The 23,803-nt window shown below is 47.6% G+C and overlaps 1 protein-coding gene across 2 annotated transcripts in view; it reads left to right on the top strand.

The window, feature by feature from the left end:
• plod2 (procollagen-lysine, 2-oxoglutarate 5-dioxygenase 2) overlaps nucleotides 1-23,803 on the top strand; it is a 169,556-nt gene that overhangs the window by 76,827 nt on the left and 68,926 nt on the right. For both annotated transcript variants that reach the window (XM_038815300.1, XM_038815301.1), the window contains exon 4: nucleotides 17,868-18,031. In XM_038815300.1, coding sequence (XP_038671228.1) covers nucleotides 17,868-18,031 — 164 coding nt within the window. The remainder of the gene's footprint in view (nucleotides 1-17,867; nucleotides 18,032-23,803) is intronic.

Here is a 23,803-nt window from a genome sequence, read left to right as displayed (position 1 = left end):
GGTTAGGTGGATTGGCCATGCTAAATTGCCCGTAGTGTCCTAATAAAAGTAGGGTTAAGGGGGAGGTTGTTGGGTTACGGGTATAGGGTGGATACGTGGGTTTGAGTAGGGTGATCATGGCTCGGCACAACATTGAGGGCCGAAGGGCCTGTTCTGTGCTGTACTGTTCTATGTTCTATGTTCTCGAAAAATCCACGGCCTAAAACTTGGAGAGCAATTTTTCTTATCCTCGGCGGTGAAAATGTAATGTTTAAAAAAGAAAATTCTGTGGATGCATTCGAGACGGAGTAAGAAATATCCATATAAGGATTTTGTATTTCAGCTAAAAAGGATTAAATAAACACCTGATCCTTGTCAGACTAGGCTGCTGCTATTTTTCATCCCTTCACAATGTTTCTGCTCGAGTTCTCATATACCTTCTCTCTTTATCTTTCACTTGTTTGATGATATTAGTTCTACTAAAAAACATGATGTGGAGATGCCGGCGTTGGACTGGGGTGAGCACAGTAAGAAGTCTTACAACACCAGGTTAAAGTCCAACAGGTTTGTTTCAAACACGAGCTTTCGGAGCACGGCTCCTTCTTCAGGTGAATGGAAAGGCTTGTTCCAGAAATGTTTATATAGACACAGTCAGAGATGCCCCGGAATGCGAGCACCTGCAGGCAATCAAATCATCAAAGATGCAGCGAGAGAGGTAACTCCAGGTTAAAGAGGTGTGAATTGTCCCAAGCCAGTTCAGTCGGTAGGCCTCTGCAAGTCCAGGCTTGTAAGAAATCTTACAACACCAGTTTAAAGTCCAACAGGTTTGTTTCAAACACTAGCTTTCGGAGTGCAGCTCCTTCCTCAGCAGTGCTCCGAAAGCTAGTGTTTGAAACAAACCTGTTGGACTTTAACCTGGTGTTGTAAGATTTCTTACTGTGCTCACCCCAGTCCAACACCAGCATCTTCACATCATGATTTTCTGGGAGAACGGGTCATCCTCCCCTTGGTGCTGATTATTCATATGAAGGTTCACTGTGAGTGTGAGTAGGCTGTTCGACCCTCGGGGGGGGAATCACCATTCCATTCATAACTGACATCTTCACACAGCAAGGCTCTTTTGTAAACAAGCGGCAACTCTGGCTGTTTTTCCTGACCCCTGCAAGTCTGAGAATGCTATTGCTATGCATGGCGCTGGAGCTGAAAAGGACAACCTGCACGCTGTGGAAGGCGCTGAGATAGGGGGAGATGGTGGCGTTGTGGTTATGTCTCTGGATTAGTAATCCAGAAGCCTAGGCTAGTTCTCTGGGGGCATGGGTTCAAATCCCACCGCGGCAGCTGGGGGAATTTCGGTTCAAGTAATAAAATCCGGAATTGAAAGCTACTCTCTGTGATGGTGGCCATGATTGTTGTAAAAATCCATCCAGTTCAATAAATGTCCTGTAAGGAAGAAAATCCGCTGTCTTTACTGCGTCTGGCCTACGTTTGATTCCAGACACACAGCAATGTTTAAGGGAAATTAGGGATGGGCAACAAATGCTGATCCAACCAGCGGCCGCCGTATCCCATGGCAGACTTCCAAAAGACGTTCTGACAAAATTCCCCACAAAACTATGGGGAATCAGACTGGAAGCAATCTGAGAGGGTTCATTACGAGGAGTTATTCTAGAATTTGTGGCAAAGGGGAAGCAAATTAATCAGGATCCAAAAACGTCAATGCAAAGTGGTCAGGTTTGTAAGAAATTACCAAACTAACAAGAGGCAGTAGGTTTGGAAGGGGCAATTCAGAAACTGTATTTCGTTGGACTAACTATGTTCATGGGCAGAGCAGCAACCAAGTAAAATTTGGTGTCAACCTGCGTTAATTCTACATCATAGGAATGAAAAGTAGGTGAATTTTGAAGCTGAAAGAGACTGGAGAGATTTGATGGCCAACGTAGAGGACCAATGCTGAGCAGCAGTTAACAAGATCAATGGAATGTTAATACAATGAGTCAGTGGAGCTAGCGATTGGTGAGCTGGCTAAGAAGGCTGGGTCCAGTTCTGGTTGCCAAGCAACAAGGGAGACCATCAATTATTGGAGACAAGAGTCATCAATCATTAAGGGAATTGAAAATACAGCCCGTTAAAAGCTATTTATCTTTCAAAGTGAGTTGAAGCCTCATGGATCAAAGGGTCTGAGGGGGTTTAATGCTTTGTGATGTGGTTTTGACTTTTTATGAAGTAACAGCTGCTGCTTTCTGTACTTACATCTGAGGCAGCAGGTGCAAAGGACAGGTAAGTGAAAAAACAGTGATTTTTTTTACTGTTTCTGACTGAACTCTTTAGCTTCCAGGCAGTGTTACCGATGGGGGGTGGGGGTCTTTGATATGGGGGCATTGTCAGATATGTCTCTGATATGCTGGCGGTGTCACTGATGGGGGGGGGGGGGTGTCACTGATGGGGGGGGGGTGTCACTGATGGGGGAGGGGTGTCACTGATGTGGGGGGGTGTCACTGATGAGGGGGGTGTCACTGATGAGGGGGTGTCTCTGATGGGGGGGTGTCTCTGATGGGGGGGTGTCTCTGATGGGGGGGGTGTCTCTGATGGGGGAGTGTCCCTGACGGGGGGGGAGTGTCCCTGACGGGGGGGGAGTGTCCCTGACGGGGGGGGGGTGTCCCTGACGGGGGGGAGTGTCCCTGACGGGGGGAGTGTCCCTGACGGGGGGAGTGTCCCTGACGGGGGGGAGTGTCCCTGACGGGGGGAGTGTCCCTGACGGGGGGAGTGTCCCTGACGGGGGGAGTGTCCCTGACGGGGGGAGTGTCCCTGACGGGGGGGGAGTGTCCCTGACGGGGGGGGAGTGTCCCTGACGGGGGGAGTGTCCCTGACGGGGGGGGAGGGTCTCTGACGGGGGGGGGGTGTCTCTGACGGGGGGGGGGGGGTGTCTCTGACGGGGGGGGGGGTGTCTCTGACGGGGGGGGTGTCTCTGACGGGGGGGGGTGTCTCTGACGGGGGGGGGGTGTCTCTGACGGGGGGGGGGTGGTCTCTGACGGGGGGGGTGGTCTCTGACGGGGGGGTGTCCCTGACGGGGGGGGGGTGTACCCTGACGGGGGGGGGGGGTGTGTCCCTGACGGGGGGGGGGGGTGTCCCTGACGGGGGGGGGGGGGGTGTCCCTGACGGGGGGGGGGGGGGGTGTGTGTCCCTGACGGGGGGGGGGGGGGTGTCCCTGACGGGGGGGGGGGGGTGTCCCTGACGGGGGGGGGGGGTGTCCCTGACGGGGGGGGGGGGGGTGTCCCTGACGGAGGGGGGGGGGTGTCCCTGACGGGGGGGGGGGGGTGTCCCTGACCGGGGGGGGGGGTGTCTCTGACGGGGGGGTGTCTCTGACGGGGGGGTGTCTCTGACGGGGGGGGTGTCCCTGACGGGGGGGGGGGGTGTCTCTGACGGGGGGGGGGTGTCTCTGACGGGGGGGGTCTCTCTGACGGGGGGGTGTCTCTGACGGGGGGGTGTCTCTGGGGGTATAGTGATGGGGTTGGTGAAGAAGGGGGTCAGGTCACCCTTATGCGTTCGTGTTGTGGGGGCTATGTCCCAGCAATTTCCTTTGTCGGTGGGGGGGGTGGGAGGGGGAGGGGGGTGGGAGGGGGGTGGGATGAGGAGGGGGGATGCCCTTGTCAGCGGGGTGGGGCAGAGTTTGTAATTTGGTGGCGTGGGGGTTGGGAGAGAGGGGGTGGAGGGAGGGGGTGGAGGGAGGGGGTGAGTGCGGACTGCGGATCAGGCCGTCCACTCAAAATGGCAGGCAGATAGCAGGATTCGGAACGGAATAGCCCGAGCTCCCCGCCATGCATAAATTAGTGTGACAAAGGAGAGAGAATCGCTCCTGGTGCCACTCTTAGCGCCAACGCATAGCACACACATAGTCTCCCAAACAGAGGTTCCACTCTAAATTAACTGAGGCTACTCCCTGTCAGGTGGCTTCTGAGTGGGTAGGCTCAAGACTGATTTTTCCATTGGTGATGCATACGTCTCCACTTAAAATCCAGCCCAACAGATTTATTCTTCACTTCAGTGAGGAACACGAGGAATGCATTTCCAGCTGGAAGGGGACAACTCTGGAATCATGTTGGACGCTGAATTGGGGAGAGTTTAGGATCTTTCTGGATTCCTCATCGATAGTTATCGTGTGATGCTTTACGGCTTAGTAACTTGGCATAGTGGCCATAAATTATCGTTTCACAAATGTCTTTTGGGTGACAAAGTCTGCCATGCTTAGCTGGTCTGGCTTAAACGTGGCTCCAGATTCAACACAATGTGGTTGACATTTAACTTGCCCTCTAAAATGGCCGAGCAAGGCAACAAATGCTGGCCCAGCCAGCGACAGCCACATCCTATGAAATTGTTTTAAAAACTCACTGGATAAATATGATGAGCCACTCGGAGCAGGGTGTAAGTGCTTACACTTAAAAATAAAAATCAGGCTATATTTTCTGAGGTTTATGGGTAGACTATAGGAATAAAAAAGTGGATTCCAAATTGTCTTAGTTGTAGAAGACAAAGAGTGATTGATGACAGACGGCTGCTTTAGTTACTGGAAGCCAGTGTCCATTGGAGTACCACAGGAATCTGTGCTAGGCCCCCCCATTATTGGTCATTTGTATAAAAGACATAGATGGCTATGTGGTGGGCTAGGATCGTTAAGTTTCAGGATGACAGAAAGATTGGCCTGGTGGTTAACAGTGAGATTGAGTCTCTTGGGTTCCAGAAAGATATAAATGGGATAGTCGAATGGTTAGATAAGTGACAGATGGAATTTAACCCTGAAAAGTTTGGAAGGAGTAATTTGACAAGCAAGTAGTCAATGAACGGCATGACACTGGGAAGTTCTGAGGAGCAAAGGGACCTTGGTGTGTTTGTCCATAGATCTCTGAAGGTCGAAGGACTGGTTAATAGGGTGGTGTAAAAGGCATATGGAACACTTGCCTTATCAATGGAGCCACAGGTTGCAAAAGCAGGGAGGTATTGTTGGAGTTGTATGGAGCTTTGTACTCAGCTGGAGTGCTGTGTGCAATTCTGGTCGCCACATTACAGGATGGATGTGATTGCACTGGAGGGGGTGCAGAGGAGATTCACCAAGATGTTGTCCATTTTTCAGATGGGACACAGACACGGCTAGATTTATTTCCCAATCCTATTCACCCTGCGGTGCAATGGGGAACCTCCTTCCATCCAGTGATTGTAGAACTGAGTGGCTTGATCAACCACTTCAGAAGAAATTAATAACCAACCACTTAGTCATGACGAAGAGTTACAGACCGGTTAGGGTGAAAAGTTCCTTTCCTGAAGGACATTAGCGAATCAGTTTAGTTTTTAGAACAAAAATGAACTGGCCAAATTTATTGAATTTAATTTCATGACTTCTAATGCTGGACAAGTTATCTCATAATCTCCAGCCAGGGCAAAACTAATTGTACTTCTGAAATCTGAATGCAATAGGTCCAAATATGTCAGGCAATAAATTTAAATTTAAATTTTAAAAAAAGCCCTAAATCAGTGATGATCTTTCCTTTGATGTTTAATTTTTTTTTTTTTGCAATGGTTTGATAATTGGGATGTAAACAGACTTTTTAACTTTCAGACAAAATAAATCTACAGACTGCCTGTAGTTTGGTTGTTTTGATGCCTGACAGAACTCAAAAATTATATCTTCATATTCGTTTGTGAGCCACCTTAATTGCTTTGTTATTTAGGAATATAAAATTGGTGCTGCCATCGTATTATCGTGAGCCAGATGTACCGTCAGCTGCTCATTGGCTGTACACCTGTTAGGGGGCGATGGATGGCACACCGTTTAACTGATGTCACTTAAGAGGCAGGCAGCATCTCTGACAGAGGAGATGGCCTTAATTTTTCAGATGGTAGGATCTTGCTTCCCACCATCCGAAGAGTTGTCGGGGAACTTCTCTGCAGTCATTTCATTCGTCAAGTAGCTGCAGGCAGGACTTACACCTTTCGCTCAGGAGAAAGATGAGCCTTAGTCTCTCCCTCCAGCCTAAAAATTGAGACTGCACAGATAATGGTCCTCATGTGGCCAATATTTGGTTACTTAAGGCCTCAATTAGGGCAAAGTCAAACTTCCTGCCTGAGGCCTTGCCCATCCCAATGTAGGATTGCTGTATGACCAGGACCAGTGGGAAGCCAGAGAGAATACTGTTTCTTCAATTTCACGCTCGTCCCCCACCCTAAAAATCTGACGGTGAGGGAGTGTAAAATTCTGGCCATAGCCTATCTGCCTGCAGAAGGGAATGTTACAGATCAGTTACCCAAGATCTCCAGTCTCGAGGCCCAGATAGTTGTCATGAGGACGTAGATTCTGTCCCTCGCCTCCTATGCCCGCACACATCCCACCCAACCCAGGTGACAGGATGTCTTTCAGGCACACCTCTACTGCCTGTGGGAACAGGTTGCTCTGAGGACATGGAAAGGTTAAATGTTGCCAAACTAACAATCCTGACTCGATTCTTATCGTCTGCTCACACCACCATGTTCAGGCTCTCGAATTACAACACATTTGATTTCCTTCAATTGGTACAATCAGAGCACCACATTTCATTCCACCTCTCTCTCGTGCACTCTCACCACTATTCGCAAGGGGGTGCAATGCTTAGCACTGCTGCCTCACAGTGCCAGGGTCCCTGGTTCAGTTCCAGCCTTGGGTGACTGTATGGAGTTTGCACATTCTCTCTGTGTCTGCGTGGGTTTCCTCCGGGTGCTCCGGTTTCCTCCCACAGTCCAAAGATGTGCAGATTAGGTGGAGTTATGATGTTACGGGAGTAGGGCAGGGGAGTAGGCCTGAGTAGGGTGCTCTTTCAGAGGGTCAATGCAGACTCGATGGGCCAAAGAGCCGCCTCCTCCACAATTGGAATTCTATGCTTCTATATAGAATTTCATAGAATTTACAGTGCAGGAGGCCATTCGGCCCATCGAGTCTGCACCGGCTCCCGGAAAGAGTATCCTACCCAAGCCCACACCTTCACCTTCTCTCCATTAGCCAGTAACCACACCCAACACTAAGGGCAATTTTGGACACGAAGGTCAATTTAGCATGACTAATCCACCCATGGGACGTTTAAGTTATGAAGGGAGGTTGGATAGACTTGCATTGTTTTTGTTGGAGCAGAGAAGACTGAGGGGCAACTTGATCGAGGTGTACAAGATTATGAGGAGCGTGGGTAGAGAGATGCTGTTGCCCTTGGTTGAAGGGTCAGTTACGAGGGGACATGAATTCAAGGTGAGGGGCAAGAGGTTCAGGGGGGATTTGAGGAAATATATTTTTACCCAGAGAGTGGTGACGGTCTGGAATGCACTGCCTGGGAGGGTAGTAGAGGCTGGTTGCCTCGCATCCTTTAAAAAGGACCTGGATCAATACTTGGCACGTCATAAAATTCAAGGTTATGGGCCAAGTGCTGGCAAATGGGACTAGGTTGGTGGGTCAGGTGTTATTTGCGTGTCGGGCCTCTTCTACATGGTGTGATTCTACAATTCTATGATATATTGGAACACGTCATTTACAGACCTTGACCTTTTGGTGAACTCAATCTCTTTTTTAAAAAAAATAATTACCTTCTGGCACCTTGCAATGTTCTGTTTTCTTGCAGTGGTGAGAGGCAGCACATTTTTGCTTCGTGTCACCATTCTTGAAAAGTAAAGATGACCGATTCTGATCTCTGCAACAATGCTACGACCTCGAGTTGCTGCCCTGACTTGTCTGATATCTGCCTGCTATTTGATGCACTGATGGAGCAGACAATTTATTTTAACGACAGTCTTCCTCTTTCCAGCGACCTCTTGACATTCAGAGTAACTTGGCTAATTGCTGCCGTGGAAAATGTCTTCAAGCCTTTTGCTCCTGTCCAGTTTATCACTTGCTAATTACTAAGTTGTTCGCCTTAAATGAGGAGTTCAGAACGATGGGGCATAACCTGAAAAATAAAGGTATGTCTTTCAAGAGTGATGTCAGGAAGTAGTCATTCACATGAATTGCAGTGTAAATCTGTAACTTTCTCTACCCAAAGGTTGTTGAGACTGGGGGTCAAGTGAAAATGTCAAAACCGTGGCTGATAGAATCGTGCTCGGCAAGGGTATTAAGTGTTACAAAACTAAGACCGGTAAATCAGTGTATGATACAGATCTGCCAAAATCTTATCATAGTATTTACAGTGCAGAAGGAGGCCATTCGGCCCATCGAGTCTGCACTGGCTCTTGGAAAGAGCACCCGACCCAAGGTCAACACCTCCACCCTGTCCCCATCACCCAGTAACCCCACCCAACACTAAGGGCAATTTATCATGGCCAATCCACCTAACCTGCACATCTTTGGACTGTAGTAGGAAACCGGAGCACCCGGAGGAAACCCACGCACACACGGGGAGGATGTGCAGACTCCGCACAGACAGTGACCCAAGCCGGAATTGAACGTGGGATCCTGGAGCTGTGAAGCAATTGTGCTATCCACAATGCTACCGTGCTGCCCCGAATTATGGGATTGGCTCGAGGGGCTGAATGGCCTGTTACTGTGTTCCTCAAAGTATTCTGTGGGTGATGAAAACTAGAGGCTAGAGTTTCCTGTAGGTGAACTTGTTATATGGTCATTTTGGGTCAGTTTCCAGCATTCTGCCTTCTGTCACACCTTCCTCTACCAACCCCCTTTTTGCTGCCTAACATGATGGCACTGATCTTGTTTAGTTCCATTCTTACATATCCAACTATAGCCAGAACATCTCCAGCAAGGCCTTCTCTTCCCACCTGCACACTGCTACCTCTACACTCCCTCAGGGATTTAACCTTGGCTGCCCTCATTTTCCTCAACTAAACGATGGCCCTTTGCAAGGTCATCCAAAGACATGGGGTCAGGTTCCACAAGTTGCTCACAACACCTAACTCTGCTTCTCCACCAATGCTCCTCCGCACTCCCACTACTATCTTATTGTTGTCAACTGCTTGTCTCACACACCGGAAGACCTGCAATTTCCTTTGGTTAAGCATTGGAAGTCAAGGCTACTATCCTCAGCCCTGACCACAAACTCCATGGGCAGGATCTACGTTGTGGCTGAAAAGCACCGTGCTGTTACACGACCGTTTGATGTTGGGAGATCGCACTTCCGGATCTACTCGGTTTGCCATGCCTCGTGAGATCGCATGTGATCTCGCAAGACATGGTGGTCACTTTCTGGAAAATCTGCACATTAAAGTGAGACAGTTAGTCTCACTCCAATATACGTTTCCGAGATCTACCCAAGGTATGGGATCTAACCCTTTCTCTTTGGAGACCTCGGGCGAGTTCAGTGCTGGTCTCCACAAATGGGGACCATATGGAACGGCAGTCTTGGGGGTCTCCCAGAGGGGTGGAGGCCCCAAGATGCATGCCCTCTGGGCAGGGTAGCACCCTGGCACTCCTAATGCCACCCAGGCTCTGCGGTTGCCCACTTGGCATTGCCAGCTGGCAGGGGACTGCCAGGGTGCCAAGCTGGCATTTTATCCGCAGCAGTGATCAGGCCAGGGTCCCCTGCGTGGGTGTGGGGGGTTTCAGTGGGCCCCCTTTATAGTGAGTTGAGCTGAGGTGGGGGGGGGCTGCAAATCGGGGTCACGTCGGCATCACGATCTCTCGCTGCCCTGAGGAGTTCCGGCAAGCGGGAATCCTCAGAGCAGAAAACTGAACTAAATGCAGCCTCAGCGAGTCATTCCCCGCTGAGGTCCCAGATCTACCCGGATGGGCGTTAGATAACGGGCTGTTTCACGGCACTATGAGCGCCGGGAAACACCAGGGCTAATCCCTCCCACTAAGAGACTCTGTCCCCATTCGTGTAAATCGCACATCATATCCTTGCCATTGATTCCCTACTCCTTGACCATTTGAACATAAAAATTAGGAGAAAGATGAGACCAATTGACCCTTTGAGATTGCTCCGCCATTCAATATGAACGTGGCTGATCCGATTGTAACCACAACTCCACATTTCCACCTAATCCAGAAGGTCTTTCACCCCCTTGCTTATCAAGAATCTATCTACCTCGCCCTTAAAAATATTTAGAGACTCTGCTTCCACTGCCTTTTGAGGAAGAGAATTCCAGAAACTCTCAACTCTGAGAGAAAAAAATTCTCCTCCTCTCTGGTTTAAATGGGCGACCCCTTACTTTTAAACAGTGGCACCTAATACTAGAATTTCCCGCAAAAAAGAAACATTCTCTCCTCATCAACTCTCTCAAGACCTCTCGGGATCTTTTATGAGATCATAAGATGTACGGCGGCACAGTGGTTAGCACTGCTGCCTCTCAGTGCCAGGGACCATGGGTGGGTGTCAATCCCGCCCCCGGCGTGTCCCGAATTCTCCGGCACCGGAGATTCGGCGGGGGCGGGAATCGCTCCGCGCCTGTCGGATTCCTGCCCCCCCCCCCGGTGATTCTCCGGCCCGTGATGGGCCGAAGTCCCGCCGCTGTCATGCTACTCCCGCCGGCGTGGATCTAACCACCTACCTTACCGGCGGGAGCAGGTCCTGGGGGGCGCAGGGCAATCTGACCCTCGGCGGTGCCCCCACATTGGCCTGGCCCGTGATCGGGCCCACCAATCGGCCGGCGGGCCTGTGCGGTGGGGAACTCTTTTCCTTCCACCTGCGCCATAGTCTTCACCGTGGCAGAGGCGGAAGTTACCCCCTCCCCTGCGTATGCGCGGGGATGATGTCAGCAGCCGCTGATGCTCCGCCACATGCGTGGACGTCCGCCGGCTGGCAAAGTCCCTTCGGCCGCGGCTGGCATGGCACCAAAGGCCTTCCACACCAGCCGGCGGAGCGGCAACCACTCCGGCGTGGGCCTAGCCCCTCAATGTCAGGGCTGGCCCCTAAAGGTGCGGACACTTCCGCACCTTTGGTGCGGCCCGACACCAGAGTGGCTCACGCCACTCCATCATGCTGAGACCCCCGCCCCGCTGGGTAGGGGAGAATCCCGGCCCTGGTTTTGATTCCAGCTTTGGGTAACTGTCTGGGTGGAGTTTGCACTTTCGCCCCTTGTCTGCATGTGTTTCCCTCGGGTGCTCCCACAGTCCAATGATGTGCAGGTTAGATGGATTGACGATGTTGAACTGTCCCTAGGTGTCCAAAAGTTTTGATGGGGTTGTGGGGACAGTGTGGGGTGGGGTGATTGGGCCTAGGTAGGGTGCTCTTTCAGAGGGTTAGTGCAGACTCAATGGGCCAAATGGCCTCTTCCTGTACTGTAGGGATTCTATGGAATGTGTTAATAACTTTAGTTTGGTTCAGATGCCTGCATTGTAATGAGGATTTTACTACCTAAAGTAAATCGTTTTAAGAAAAACTAGATGGTTGATTAGCAACCAGGGGTCATATTGAGAGAGCCAAAAATTTGGAGTTACTTGTAAGCTAATGCCAGGAACCGGGAACTGCAGAGAGCAGATTTCCTGAAGGAACAAAAAAAGGAGTCCCAGAAACCTGGAAATGGGAGAAAAGAATGTCAAAGGAACAAGAATCTGAACAAGGTCTTGTTCAGGGAAATTAAAGTGAAGGGCAGAGAAATGGCTCTGAATTAATTTTTTAAAAATATAAATTTTGAGTACCCAATTATTTTTCCAATTAAGGGACGATTTAGTGTGGCCAATCTACCTATCCTGCACATCTTTGGGTTGTGAGGGTGAAACCCACGCAGACACTGGGAGAATGTGCAAACTCCACACGGACAGTGACCCAGGGCCGGGATTCGAACCTGGGACCTCAGCGCCGTAGGCAGCAATGCTAACATGTGCCACCGTGCTGCCCTGGCTCTGAATTAATAAGATAGCTGCAGGAACCGGATCTATGTTCAGCTTGCAAGAAGCCAAACATCTGAGGTAATCAAAAGGTTAGTGACACCTCAATAGAGCCTGTGAAGCAGTGGCATTCTGTTGGTGTGACTGGGTTCCTGAGCAAGTCTATGGAAGGTGAAGCTTGAATGTATGTCATGACCTGGGTGGTCTGTTTTCCTCCTACAGTCCAAACGTGTACAGGTTAGGAGGATTGGCCATGCTAAATTGTCCCTTAGTGTCCAAAGATGTGTAGCTTAGGTGGGGTTACGGTATTGTGGGCTAGCGTGGGGGAGTGGGCCGAGATAGGGTGCACTTTCAAATTGTTCTGCAGACTCGATCGGCTGAATAGCCTCCTGCATTTTAGAGATTTAATGCTTCTATGTCTCTTAACGTATGAGCAGAAGTAGGCCATTCAATTTATACTGTCTGCTTCGGCATTCAATGAGATTGTGTTTAAATCCAATTTGAAACTCTATCTTTTTTGATCCCAGACTGGGCTTCCATTACTCTCCTTCACAAGTCAAAAATCTCTCCAGTAGCTAAGCTTACAAGTGGCACAAAGGGTTAAACATTTTGGAGGCCAGCCATCACAGCCCCAGCACCTGCCTGCAGGAGTTACTCAGGGCTCTGCCAAACTATCTTCAGTTGCTTTTTGCTGTCCCTCCTGCTATCATGGGCTCCTGCTACTGCTGTTAGTCGAGATTGCAGTGTTCAGCTTCATTCACAATTCCTCAGAGAGCAAAATAGTCCATGCCCATAATTAACAACACCTGAACAACATGGCTTGGGCTGATGTACAATACAAATATAGTGTGCCTCGCAAGTTCCAGGCAATTGCAATCTCCATGAGGAGAGAGCCTGACTGAATGTTATGGGGAGGTAGGTTAACCAATGACCAGAACCTCAATAGAACAAGCCAGATAGATGTCTAAATGGCCATTTTCCTCCTCACCAGCGACTACTGTATTTACCACCTACAGGATGCACTGCAGAAACTCATTGAGACTTCAGCAGCATTTCCTCCCAAATCCACAACCCTCTGGAACCAATAAGGACAGGGGCTACAGATGCATGGGAACATTATCATCTCCAAGTTTCCTTCCAAGTCACATACCATCCTGACTTAGACACACATCGACATCCCTTTGTCACAGAATCAAAATCCTAGCTAACAGTGTTGTAGCAACAGCTTTACTACATGAAAAGCAATAGTTTCAGAACCACCACTGTTGTATATTGCTCTAAGACCAACACATGCTCACTGCATCCTCTGCCAATGCAAGATGGCCGCAGATAAATTGTCAGCGCAGAATCCAATGCTGTCATTTGCAGGTGACACAAATCCACTCTCATCAATTGTGACGGCTTTTTAGCAGTTTATTTCATTACCTTGTATCCTCAAAATGCTTAACACCACAAAAATAACATAACATTACCAGGTGAACCATCCCTCTGAACCACTAAAATGGCTGGTCTGAAATTTCAAGCAATTCAGTGCTTCTTGAGCCCCATGGTGGGCAGGCACCCGGGGTGTGGCCAGTTCCGGTCTCTCGGTCCTGCCTTCTCTCGCTTTCTCTCTCTCTCTCTCCCAGCCATTTCTTTTGATATTTCACTTACTAATAAATTTCTAAAAATACATCAATGTGATATGCTGTTGTAATCTTACAATTCCAGGGTCAGTGATGACCGCGCATGCTACCTGCTGCACATGCCCCCAATAAAGATGGCAAATTAAAAAAAAGATGCGCACATACATTCAGTTGCGCAAGCGCAGCATTGGTAGAAAACACAGCCAACGCATGCTGAACTGCAGGCTGCCATTGTTGAACTAACTTTATTTACACCTCCCCAACAGAGGGGGCAGCAGAGAGAGCAATGTAACAACATGCTCAGATCTTGCAATATATGACAAGCACCTGGCCTCGGGCAGCAAGGAATGAGCAATTGGTCGCAACCTTGCCAGTGAAAGCCACATCACAATTAATTAGTGAGATCAAACTTTGATTCTTGAAGCTGCATGTACGAAGTAAAAAACATCTATAGAGTCTGACTTCAGAGGCTATTTTCTATCTTGCAATTTTAAACTGCGATGTTTGCTAAGCTTGTAAACATGAGAATGTTTGTAGTGCAGAACGGCGCTAATCTTAATGACAGACCATAGACATATGGACCAGTGACACTGGCTAGAAGTGACTTGAAAATCCCGAGGGATTCGGCAAATGGAAGGGGCAAAGAATTTTATGGAATGCTTATCAAATGGGAAATGCTGTTCCGCTGCAACACATTTTTCTGCTCATTCACTGTAACCACCTCTGGGGAAATTCAGGATGAATCATTATGTGCAGCCAGATTTCATCCGAGTGTTCAATTAGTTTGTGAGATATGCAGATGCAGTACTATTCTGGGTGTTTCAGACTGCTCCAGGAAACTGCTCATACTTGAAAGAATGTTTGGTTTGTGGTGGACTGAGTAGGTGGAATGACGAGCTCAGCTTACCCCAAAATGTCTGAGAGAGAATCCAGTTGTGTGTGAAAGTCCTGGTTATGAGATGTTGAGTTTCTGCGGTTCGATTGCAGGGTCCAGTATTTCAGGGATTCCTCCTATTTTCTTTTTTAAAAAGTAGAGAAGATCCATTTTGGGAAGGAACGTTTCATTGCCCGTCTTCATACGAGACGTGTTCAGTGTAACAGACCAGGAATAAATGGAAAAGCTAATGTAACTTATTAGTTTCTGAATACCAGCTGGAGTTTTTCTGAACTATCTTCCAAGAATGCTCCGTCCGCATTGGCTGCTGTACAGGGACATGAACAAATGTTGCTGAAAACTCTATGGAGACCTGTCTCAAAATGGAAAATACTAGGAATATGTAGCAGACCAGCCAATATTTCCATTTTAAAAAAATCACATTTGCAGCATTTACAGTGTGTCCTTGTTTTTCTTTTAAATTTCTAGTGCAAATAATGCTCATGAAAATTGTCATAATATACACACAAGTATATGATGGTGCATAGACACACACTGAAAGACCAATCAACACACAGAACACAGCAGCCAATCACCAGACAGGGCACGGTCACTATAAAGCCAGAGGGCACTAGTTTTCCTGCTCATTCGGGATGCAGCCTCTGAGACAGACAGAGCCCACAGTCAGTAGCACGAACATCTACCATGTGCTAGCAGTATAGTCATGTCAGGTTAGCCATAGGTCTTCAGTCAATCTAACATAGTGTCGACCCACAGTGCAAGTATGTTTAACAGCTCATAGTTACATAGAATAGAGTTGTTCTTCTACAAGTGTTGGTAGCCTGTCTCTTCTACTGCTCTGGTAAACGCAGTCATCACAGACCCAGCATACCCAACACATCAAAAATGATCTGTGCCACTCCCCTGATAGCTGTTGGTAAGCATGTTGCACTGCATGAAACTAAGCAGTAAAGAACAGCGAAGCCCCTGGTTTGTTCGTTTGTCTGCGCTGAGTGCCGTTGCTTTCACATTGCAGCCTGGGTCCCTGTGAACTGACCGCTGTGCAGGAGAGGCTAAAAATCCCCTCGTGCATGTGTTGACGGCGACAATGTGGCTAGTGTGTGTGCCTTTGTGCCATCGTGCATGACCGCGGTTTTCACAACAGCAGAAAGGACAAGGAAATTTCATTCAGGTGGTTAAAATGATGGGACATTATTTTGATCAGCGGAGTCTGTTTCAATAAGTCATTAATTTACAGAGCGAGGAAGCAGATTAAAACAGAGATGTTAACTGTCCTCAGAAATAGCCCAGCAAGCCATTCTAAGATGTGCTTGTTAGGTGAATTGGACATTCTGAATTCTCCTCCGTGTACCCGAACAGGCGGTAGAGTGTGGCGACGAGTAACTTCACAGTAACTTCATTACAGTGTTAATGTAAGCCTACTTGTGACACTGAAGACCAACTAAAGATTATTATTATTGGCAAGAAGGCGGCTCACTACCACATCTCCTCAAGGATAATTAGGAATGGGCAATAAATGCTAGCCGGACCAGTGAACTCCACATCCTGCTGAATTTGAGATTCGGTGAGATTTATTGCCCGTGACATTGGGGCAGCATTTGACAGAGAGTGGCATCAAGGAGCCCTGGCAAAATTAAAACAAATTGTGATGGGGGTTGAGAGAGGGGGGGGGTGGAATAATCTGTGTTCTATGTTGGGGTGAAAGTCCCTTTAAGAACTACATTTTTCTGCAAAGGGGTTTCTGGTAAAACACCTTACTTCCAGTGAGCAAGTTTCCTGGGTGATAATAATAGAAAAAGGATCAACCAGATTATAGGGGAGAATAGATTGTTGGTGTGGCTCCATTGCGAGCAGAGTTTTAGGGTGGGATTCTCTGGCTCTCAGTCGTATGTTTCTCAGTGGCAGGAGGTGGAGTACCGTTGGCTGCTGGTGGAATTCTCTGCTCCCACCGCTGTCAATGGGAATTCCTAGTAAAGCCACCCCACGCTGGAGAATTGGGCCTTCGCTTTTAGTAAAGATCAAGCTTGTTGCAGACATTATCCCTTTTGTGCAGGGTTCAGCAGTTGAAATTTTGTGTGTTGACTAAAAGGGTTTAAAACTCTTGATGACACCTAACCGGGAGCTGGACTTCTAGGATAGCCAAACTGAGAAGAGAGAGAGAAAGAGTTTTATATGCAAGATTCCAGAGTTGAAGAATATTAAAACCAGCGGAGATCTGACCTGAGATAGCTATGCTTTAGCAACACCTATGTTGAACTGAGAGTCCACAACCATGGGACGGTTGGAGGAGATTTGAAGGCAGTCTTGTTGGATGTACGCAGAAGGTCGAAGAAATCTCAGGCCTTTATAAGAATCTTTGAATCGGTACATAAACAAGTGGTTAATCTTCTATATCTGATAAATATTGAGAGTTATTGGTCTTGGTAAAACGGGTGCAGAAGAAAGATGAGTTAAGAAATTTGATTTAAAGTACAAGTATCTATTTAATTGTACTTTTAACATCTTTAACATACCTGTCTTATTATATACTTAATGGGGTTAATGTTCTTTGATTTTTCATGGAGTAATATTCTTTTGCTTTAAACTGTGCACTATGTGGCTGCATTATTTTAGTAAGTATCTGGGTTTTCAGCTTTCCAAAATAAATTAATAATAATGCTACTGGTCTGTAACAAAATCATAAGACTTTTAAAAAGGGCTTTTCACAGGGACCTTAGGTGCCAGTTCAGAGAACATAGAACAGTACAGCACAGAACAGGCCCTTCGGCCCTCGATGTTGTGCCGAGCAATGATCACCCTACTCAACCCCACGTATCCACCCTATACCCGTAACCCAACAACCCCCCCCCCACCTTACTTTTAAGGACACGACGGGCAATTTAGCATAGCCAATCCACCTAACCCGCACATCTTTGGACTGTGGGAGGAAACCGGAGCACCCGGAGGAAACCCACGCACACACGGGGAGGACGTGCAGACTCCGCACAGACAGTGACCCAGCCGGGAACCGAACCTGGGACCCCGGAGCTGTGAAGCATTTATGCTAACCACCATGCTACCGTTATGGATATCACAAAATTTCACCTCCCCGAATAAGTGTCAATTGGACAGCTCAATATTATCCTGTCTCGCGTATCTGAGATTTAACTTGGAAGTTCATTTTACTCATTTTTACAAAATGAATACCCAATGCTTTTTTTCTCCAATTAAGGTGTAATTTAGCGTGGCCAATCCATCCCGCACATCTTTGAGTGGTGGGTTGAGACCCAGGCAGACACTGGGTGAATGTGCAAACTCCATACAGACAGTGATCCAGGGTCGGGATTGAACCCAGGTCGTCGGTGCTGTGAGGCAGTAGTGCCACTGTGATGCCCATTTTCTCATTTATAAACTAAACAAATATGTCAAGAAGCATGTTAAGCTTTTTGGTCTCGATGCTTATAATTTGGCAACACAATACTGTACAGAGATGAATGGCTCTTGTTGAGTCCTGTTATAGGAATCATAGGAAATAGGGAAGACGTAAACTATACATGTGTGCACGCTCTGGAGTGTTCATGAGAACCTCTTTCATTTTGTTTTCCAGTTATGATGTTCTCTTCGCTGGTGGTCCTGAAGAACTTCTGAGCAAGTTCCAGCAGTTCAATCACAAGGTGGTATTTGCTGCCGAAGGGCTTATTTGGCCAGATAACAGACTTGCCGAGAAATATCCCAATGTTCGCAGTGGAAAGAGATTCCTTAGTTCAGGAGGTAAGAGTGGCCCTAAGTGAGAGCAAACGTCATCTCAGATTTTGTAAGGACTGAGTCGTTAACCTTAAAATTAAAAGAATAGAACAATACCAGGTGACCGTGAGAGATTTGTGAAAAAATGCTTCCCTGCCTTGGAGAATTTCAGTGGCTACACGTAACTCCACTGCTTCAAATTGAATAATAAGAGTTCTGGAAGACAAGGCGAGTAACAGCGGCCCCATCTGACTGAATACTGTGCATGTTGGCAGCGATCTGTTGAATGTTTTTGGTGAGAAGAGATCATACAGTAAAATGGGTTTCAACAGGTTGTTGAAGAAAACCATTGGTTTAAACCTGAGAACAAGCCATGTCCATGCAAACATTCTTAAAGATGCTTACTGAGACTTGAATAATGAAATAGAGTGAAGGAGAAAGATTGTGGCACAGACCTCATCCCATCCTCTATCTCTCAATCCACTTCCAAAGGGGACCACATGAGACCGAGCTGCTGGTTGTGCTTTGAATCATAATTATGACATTAGCGTGGCTAACTGATAGAAGACAGAGAGTTGGGATAACAGGAACGTATTCAGGATGCAACCTGTAACTTGTGGAGTGCCACAGGGATCTGTGCTGTGGCCGCAATTATTCACAATATATATTAATAACTTGCATAGGGAAGGTGAATGCATCATTGCCAGCTTTGCGGCTGACACACAAACCGGTGGAAAGGCAAGTGGTGAGTTTGACACAGAGGCTGCTGAGGGATATAGACAGGTTAGGTGAGCGAGCAAAATCTTGGCAGGTGGAATATAATGTAGGAAAATATGAAGTTATACACTTTGGTAGGAAGAATAAAGAAGCTGAATATTATTTAAATGGAGAAAGACTGCAGGAAACTGCAGCACAGAAGAATTTGGGGGTTCTCGTGCATAAATTACAAAAAACAAGTTCAGCGGGTAATTGGGAAGGCAAATGGAATGTTGGCCTTTGTTTCAAAGGGAATGGAATATTAAAAATAAGAAAATCCTGCTAAAACTACAGGCACTAGTGAGACCACACCTGAAATACTCTGACCAGTTTTGATTCCCTTATCTAAGAGAAGATATACTGGCATTGGAGGCAGTCCAGAGAAGGTTTACTTAGGTTGATCCTGGGTATGGAGGGTTTTTCTTATGAGGAGCGGTGAGATGAATGTCGCTGGTCAGGCTAGCATTGCCCACCCCTAATTGCCCTTGAAGGTGGTTGGTGAGCTGTCTTCATGAACTGCGGCAATCCATGTGGTCTAGGTACACCCACAGTGATATTAGGAAGCAAATTCTAGGATTTTGACCCAGAGACAGTGAAGGGACGGCGATGTATTTCCAAGTAAGAAGGGTGAGTGACTTGGAGGGAAACTTGCAGCTGACGGTGTTCCCATGTATCTGCTGCCCTTGTCCCACTAGATGGTCGCAGTCGTGGGTTTAAAAGGTGCTGCCTAAAGAGCCTTGGTGAACTGCTACCGTGCATCTTGTAGATGGTACACACTGCTCCCGGCTCAAACCGGCCAGTAAGGAGGCCCCCGCCCGGGTCCCTTTCACCCTTGCCCAACCCTAGGAAAGCCCAAAAATCCCCTTTTAGCACACAAACCCCACATATCCACCTACACCCCAAAGAGCCCTGACTTCAAGTGAAAGTCCCATCACTTCCCTTGTCCAAATATATACAACACCGGCTCCTTTAGCCCATACACTCGCACGCAGTGAAACAAACAAACAAAAAAAAAGAAAATACAGTCAGGAGGTTACATTGGCACATGGCCATTTCTCAATTTCTCAGTTCTGCCACAGTCCTTCTGCCTTCGCAAACTCCTCCGCTGCCTCCGCCGTTCCAAAATAAAAGTCCTTGAGCTTGTAAGTCACCCTCAGCTTCACTGGATATACAATGCCACTCTGCACCTTGCTAATGTACAGTGCCCTCTTCACCCGGTTGAAAGCAGCCCAACTCTTCGCCAGCTTCACCGTAAAGTCCTGGTGTACAGGTATACCAGCTCCAGCCCACTGCACCACCCGCTTCTGCTTGGCCCAGCACAGGACCTTCTCCTTCACACTGTACCTACGGAAGCACAGAGTCACTACCCTTAGCGACTCACTCGCCTTTGGTACAGGCCTCCACGACCGATGAGCCCGAGCCAGTTCATATCGGGAGGGATCCTCCCCCTCCCTCAATAGTTTTGCCAGCATCGCAGCAAAATATTCAGTTGGTCTTGGCCCTTCAACTCCTTCGGGCAGCCCCACAATCTTCAAATTCTGTCGCCTGGATCTGTTTTCCAGGTCTTCCATTTTATCTCGCAGTTCCTTGCTAACCTCCATCACCTTCCGCATCTCTTTCCCCATCAACGTAAGTTGATCATCATCCTGTAATAATGTCTCCTCCACTTCCTTCAGTGCCTCCCCTTGCTCCCGCACCTCTGCCACTGCGCTCGCCAACGCCACGTCACCAGGGAAATCGCCTCCTCCACCAGCACACTCAAAACCTCCCTCATCTCCTTCCTCATTGTCTCCGTGTATTTTGTAAACTACCTTTCGAATTCCGCAGCCATTACCGTAGTTATTTCTTCAGCCGTAAGCAATGCGGCCTCCCTTGGTGCTCCAGCATCCATTTTCCTTGGTGACCCCACGGTGACCTTTCTACTCCCTGACGAACTTTCAGCTGTTCTGACAGCCGTTTTCTTACTGGACTTCGACATATCCCTTCCCTGTGCTTTCTCCAGGCCTTCACCGCCTTTGCTGGCCCTAGGACTGGGCGTCAATCCCCGACATGGGAGCCCTCCAACGTGCGGCTGCCTCCCGCCCACCGTCACCGGAAGTCAGCCGTCACCACTTCTTCAATGGCTTTGGTGAGATCTTTTCACAGTTGTTCCCTCTGCTGCTAGAATTCAGCTTTCATCAAGGCCCTCAAGTCAGCTTGAGGCCTTTAAGCTCGGCCTTCCCCCGCCTGTATGCTGGAAGAGGCTTTTGCCTTTGCTGCAGGTTCAGCCAAATCTTTCACTGTTTCTGCGGTTCTGGTAACTAAGAAACATACCATTCCTGGGGAAAGTACTCCTCCAACATTCACCTACACCATTTCATCAAAATTCCACCCTGTATTGATTTTTAAAAATAGCTCTTTTCTGTAACCTTGGGCAGGAGCTGCCTTGTGTGTGACCACTTACTCCATGGTGCATATCGGAAACCATGAGGTGAGTTAATTGCCGCAGGATTCTTAACCTCTGACTTGCTCTTGTAGCCACGGTATTTATTGGCTATTTTTGTTCAGTTTCTGGTCAATCGTAAACCTCAGGATGTTAGTAGTGGGGTTTCAGTATTGGTAATACCATTGGAGGTCAAAGGCGATGGTTAGATTGTCTCTTGTTGAATAGGGTAATTGCCTGAAATTTGTGTGATTCAAATGTTACTTGCCACTTTTCTGCCCAAGTCTGGATATTGTCCAAGTTTTGCTGCATTTGGACATAGACTGCATCTGTACTTAAGGAGTCATGAATGGTGTTGAACATTGTCCAATCATCAGCGAACATCACCACTTCTGACCTTATGATGGAAGGAAGGTAGGTCATTGATGAAGCAGTTAAAGATAGTTGGGCCCAGGACTCTACCCTGAGGAACTCCTGCAGTACTGCCCTGGAGCTGAGATGATTGACCTCAAACCACCACAATCACATAATTGGCACCCATCCACCAGCTTAAACATTCACTTGCTTCACCACTGATGCATAATGGCATGTACAAGCTGCACTGTAGCAACTTACTAAAGCTCCTTCAATAGCATCTTCCAAACATGTAACGTTTTATCACCTCAACGGACAAGGGCAGCAGATGCATGGGAACATGGCCACCTACAAGTTCCCCACCTAGCCACACACCATCCTGACCTGGAATTATATCGGTGTTCCTTCACTTTGTTGAGTCAAAATCCTGGAACTCCGTAACAACACTGAGCGTGCTCCTGCTCTCCACATGAACTGCAGTTATTCAAGAAGGTGGCCCAGCCCCACTTCCTCATGGGCAATTAGGAATTGGCAATAAATATTGTCCTAACCAGCAATGTCCACACCCGTGGAAGAATAAAAAAATGTAAATGGAACTTCATTGAGCTCATACCTCACAATCCATTATCGTCGATTAGGGAGGTCCCAGTAATGATTTCACTATGAGTACAACACACGGTCTCACTCACTATACTATTCCGACTTTTGATCTTGGCATCCATGCTTCGTACAACTAAATCGTAGTGCATTAAAGATAAATGAAAATTAAATCAGAATAACAACATGGAGCCAAAAATATGCACTTAACTCCTCTGCGTCCCTTCTAAACATTCTGTTACGACGGTTATATTGACCTGTTGGGGTCCATCATTATATTGCCCTCACAAACTCTTCCAACAGTGTTTTTACTATAAATCTAATTAACCTGATTAACATCTAAACCATCAGGCACCTGGTTGACTATCATCAGGTCCTTTATCAGAGAAAACATGTTTACCGTAGGCCTGCTGACAAGATTGCACTCCACGCTTAGTAACAAAATCTTTAATGCATGGGGTAGAATTTAATGGAGCCCTCAGGAACATGGTGGGAGGCAGGGGGTGCTGGAGGGTTGGGGGTTCTAGAAGGTTGGGGGGAGGGATCGGCAGTGGGGAGACAGAATGCCCATCGCCTTCCTGATGCCATGGAATTCTGTCAGCGGTGGGGAAGGTGGAGGATGGTGGCATAGTTGTAATGCCAATAGTAATCCAGACTCCTAGGCTAATGAGCTGGTGGCATGGGTTCAAATCCCATCATGGCAGCTGGTGGAATTTAAATTGGCTGAGTCAAATCTGAAATTGAAAGCTGTCCTCAGTAATGGTGACCACAAAACTATTGATTGTTGTAAAAATCCATCTGGCTCGCTATAATAATAACAATGATCGCTTATTGTCACAAGTAGGCTTCAATGAAGTTACTGTGAAAAGCCCCGAGCCACCACATTCCGGGAGGCCGGAACGGGAATTGAAACCGCGCTGCTGGCATTGTTCTGCATTGTAAGCCAGCTATTTAGCCCACTGTGCTAAACCAGCCCCTAATGTGCATTGGGGAAGGAAATCTGCCATCATGACCCCGTCTGACTGTGTGCAGACCCGCACAACAAAGTGGTTGACTCAGCCACCACCTAAAATGGCCAAACAAGCCACTCAGTTCAACGGCAGGCGACAAATGCTGACTGTACAAATACTGATACCCACATCCCATGAATGAAAACTTATTTTCAAACTACTGCAGTCTGTATTTTTATACAGAAGAGTTATTTTCTCGGCCATGATACAGGGGAATTAGGAGTAAACCGCGCTGGTGTGGGGCATGAACTCGGCTGTAGGTCAAAAGACGAAGCTTCTCCCTAAAGGACAATCAGCGGATCAAACAGTTTTCACCGAGTCATACGGAGTCGAAACTTTAACTCTGTTTCTCTCTCCACAGCTGCTGGGTGTGTCCAGCATTTTCTCCTTCTATATTAGTTTTCCAGCATCTGCAGTAGTTTGTATATGTTAGTTTTTATAACAATCTGACAGCTTCACGGTTACTTTTACTGTCACCAGTTTGATACTTCCTTCCTTTTAAAACTAAATATAGTGCCGTGGTGGGATTTGAACTCCAGTATTGTGGACTGTTCGTCCAGGAACATGACGCCTACACTATTATATATTTAGTCTGGTGTTTTATAACTTCCTGCTACCATCAGCGCTAACATAACTGTGCCTTTTAAATTATGGTACTCA

This window comes from Scyliorhinus canicula, chromosome 13 (assembly GCF_902713615.1).
Source record: "Scyliorhinus canicula chromosome 13, sScyCan1.1, whole genome shotgun sequence".
NCBI lineage: Eukaryota > Metazoa > Chordata > Chondrichthyes > Carcharhiniformes > Scyliorhinidae > Scyliorhinus > Scyliorhinus canicula.
This window is presented reverse-complemented; position numbering and strand designations above follow the sequence as displayed.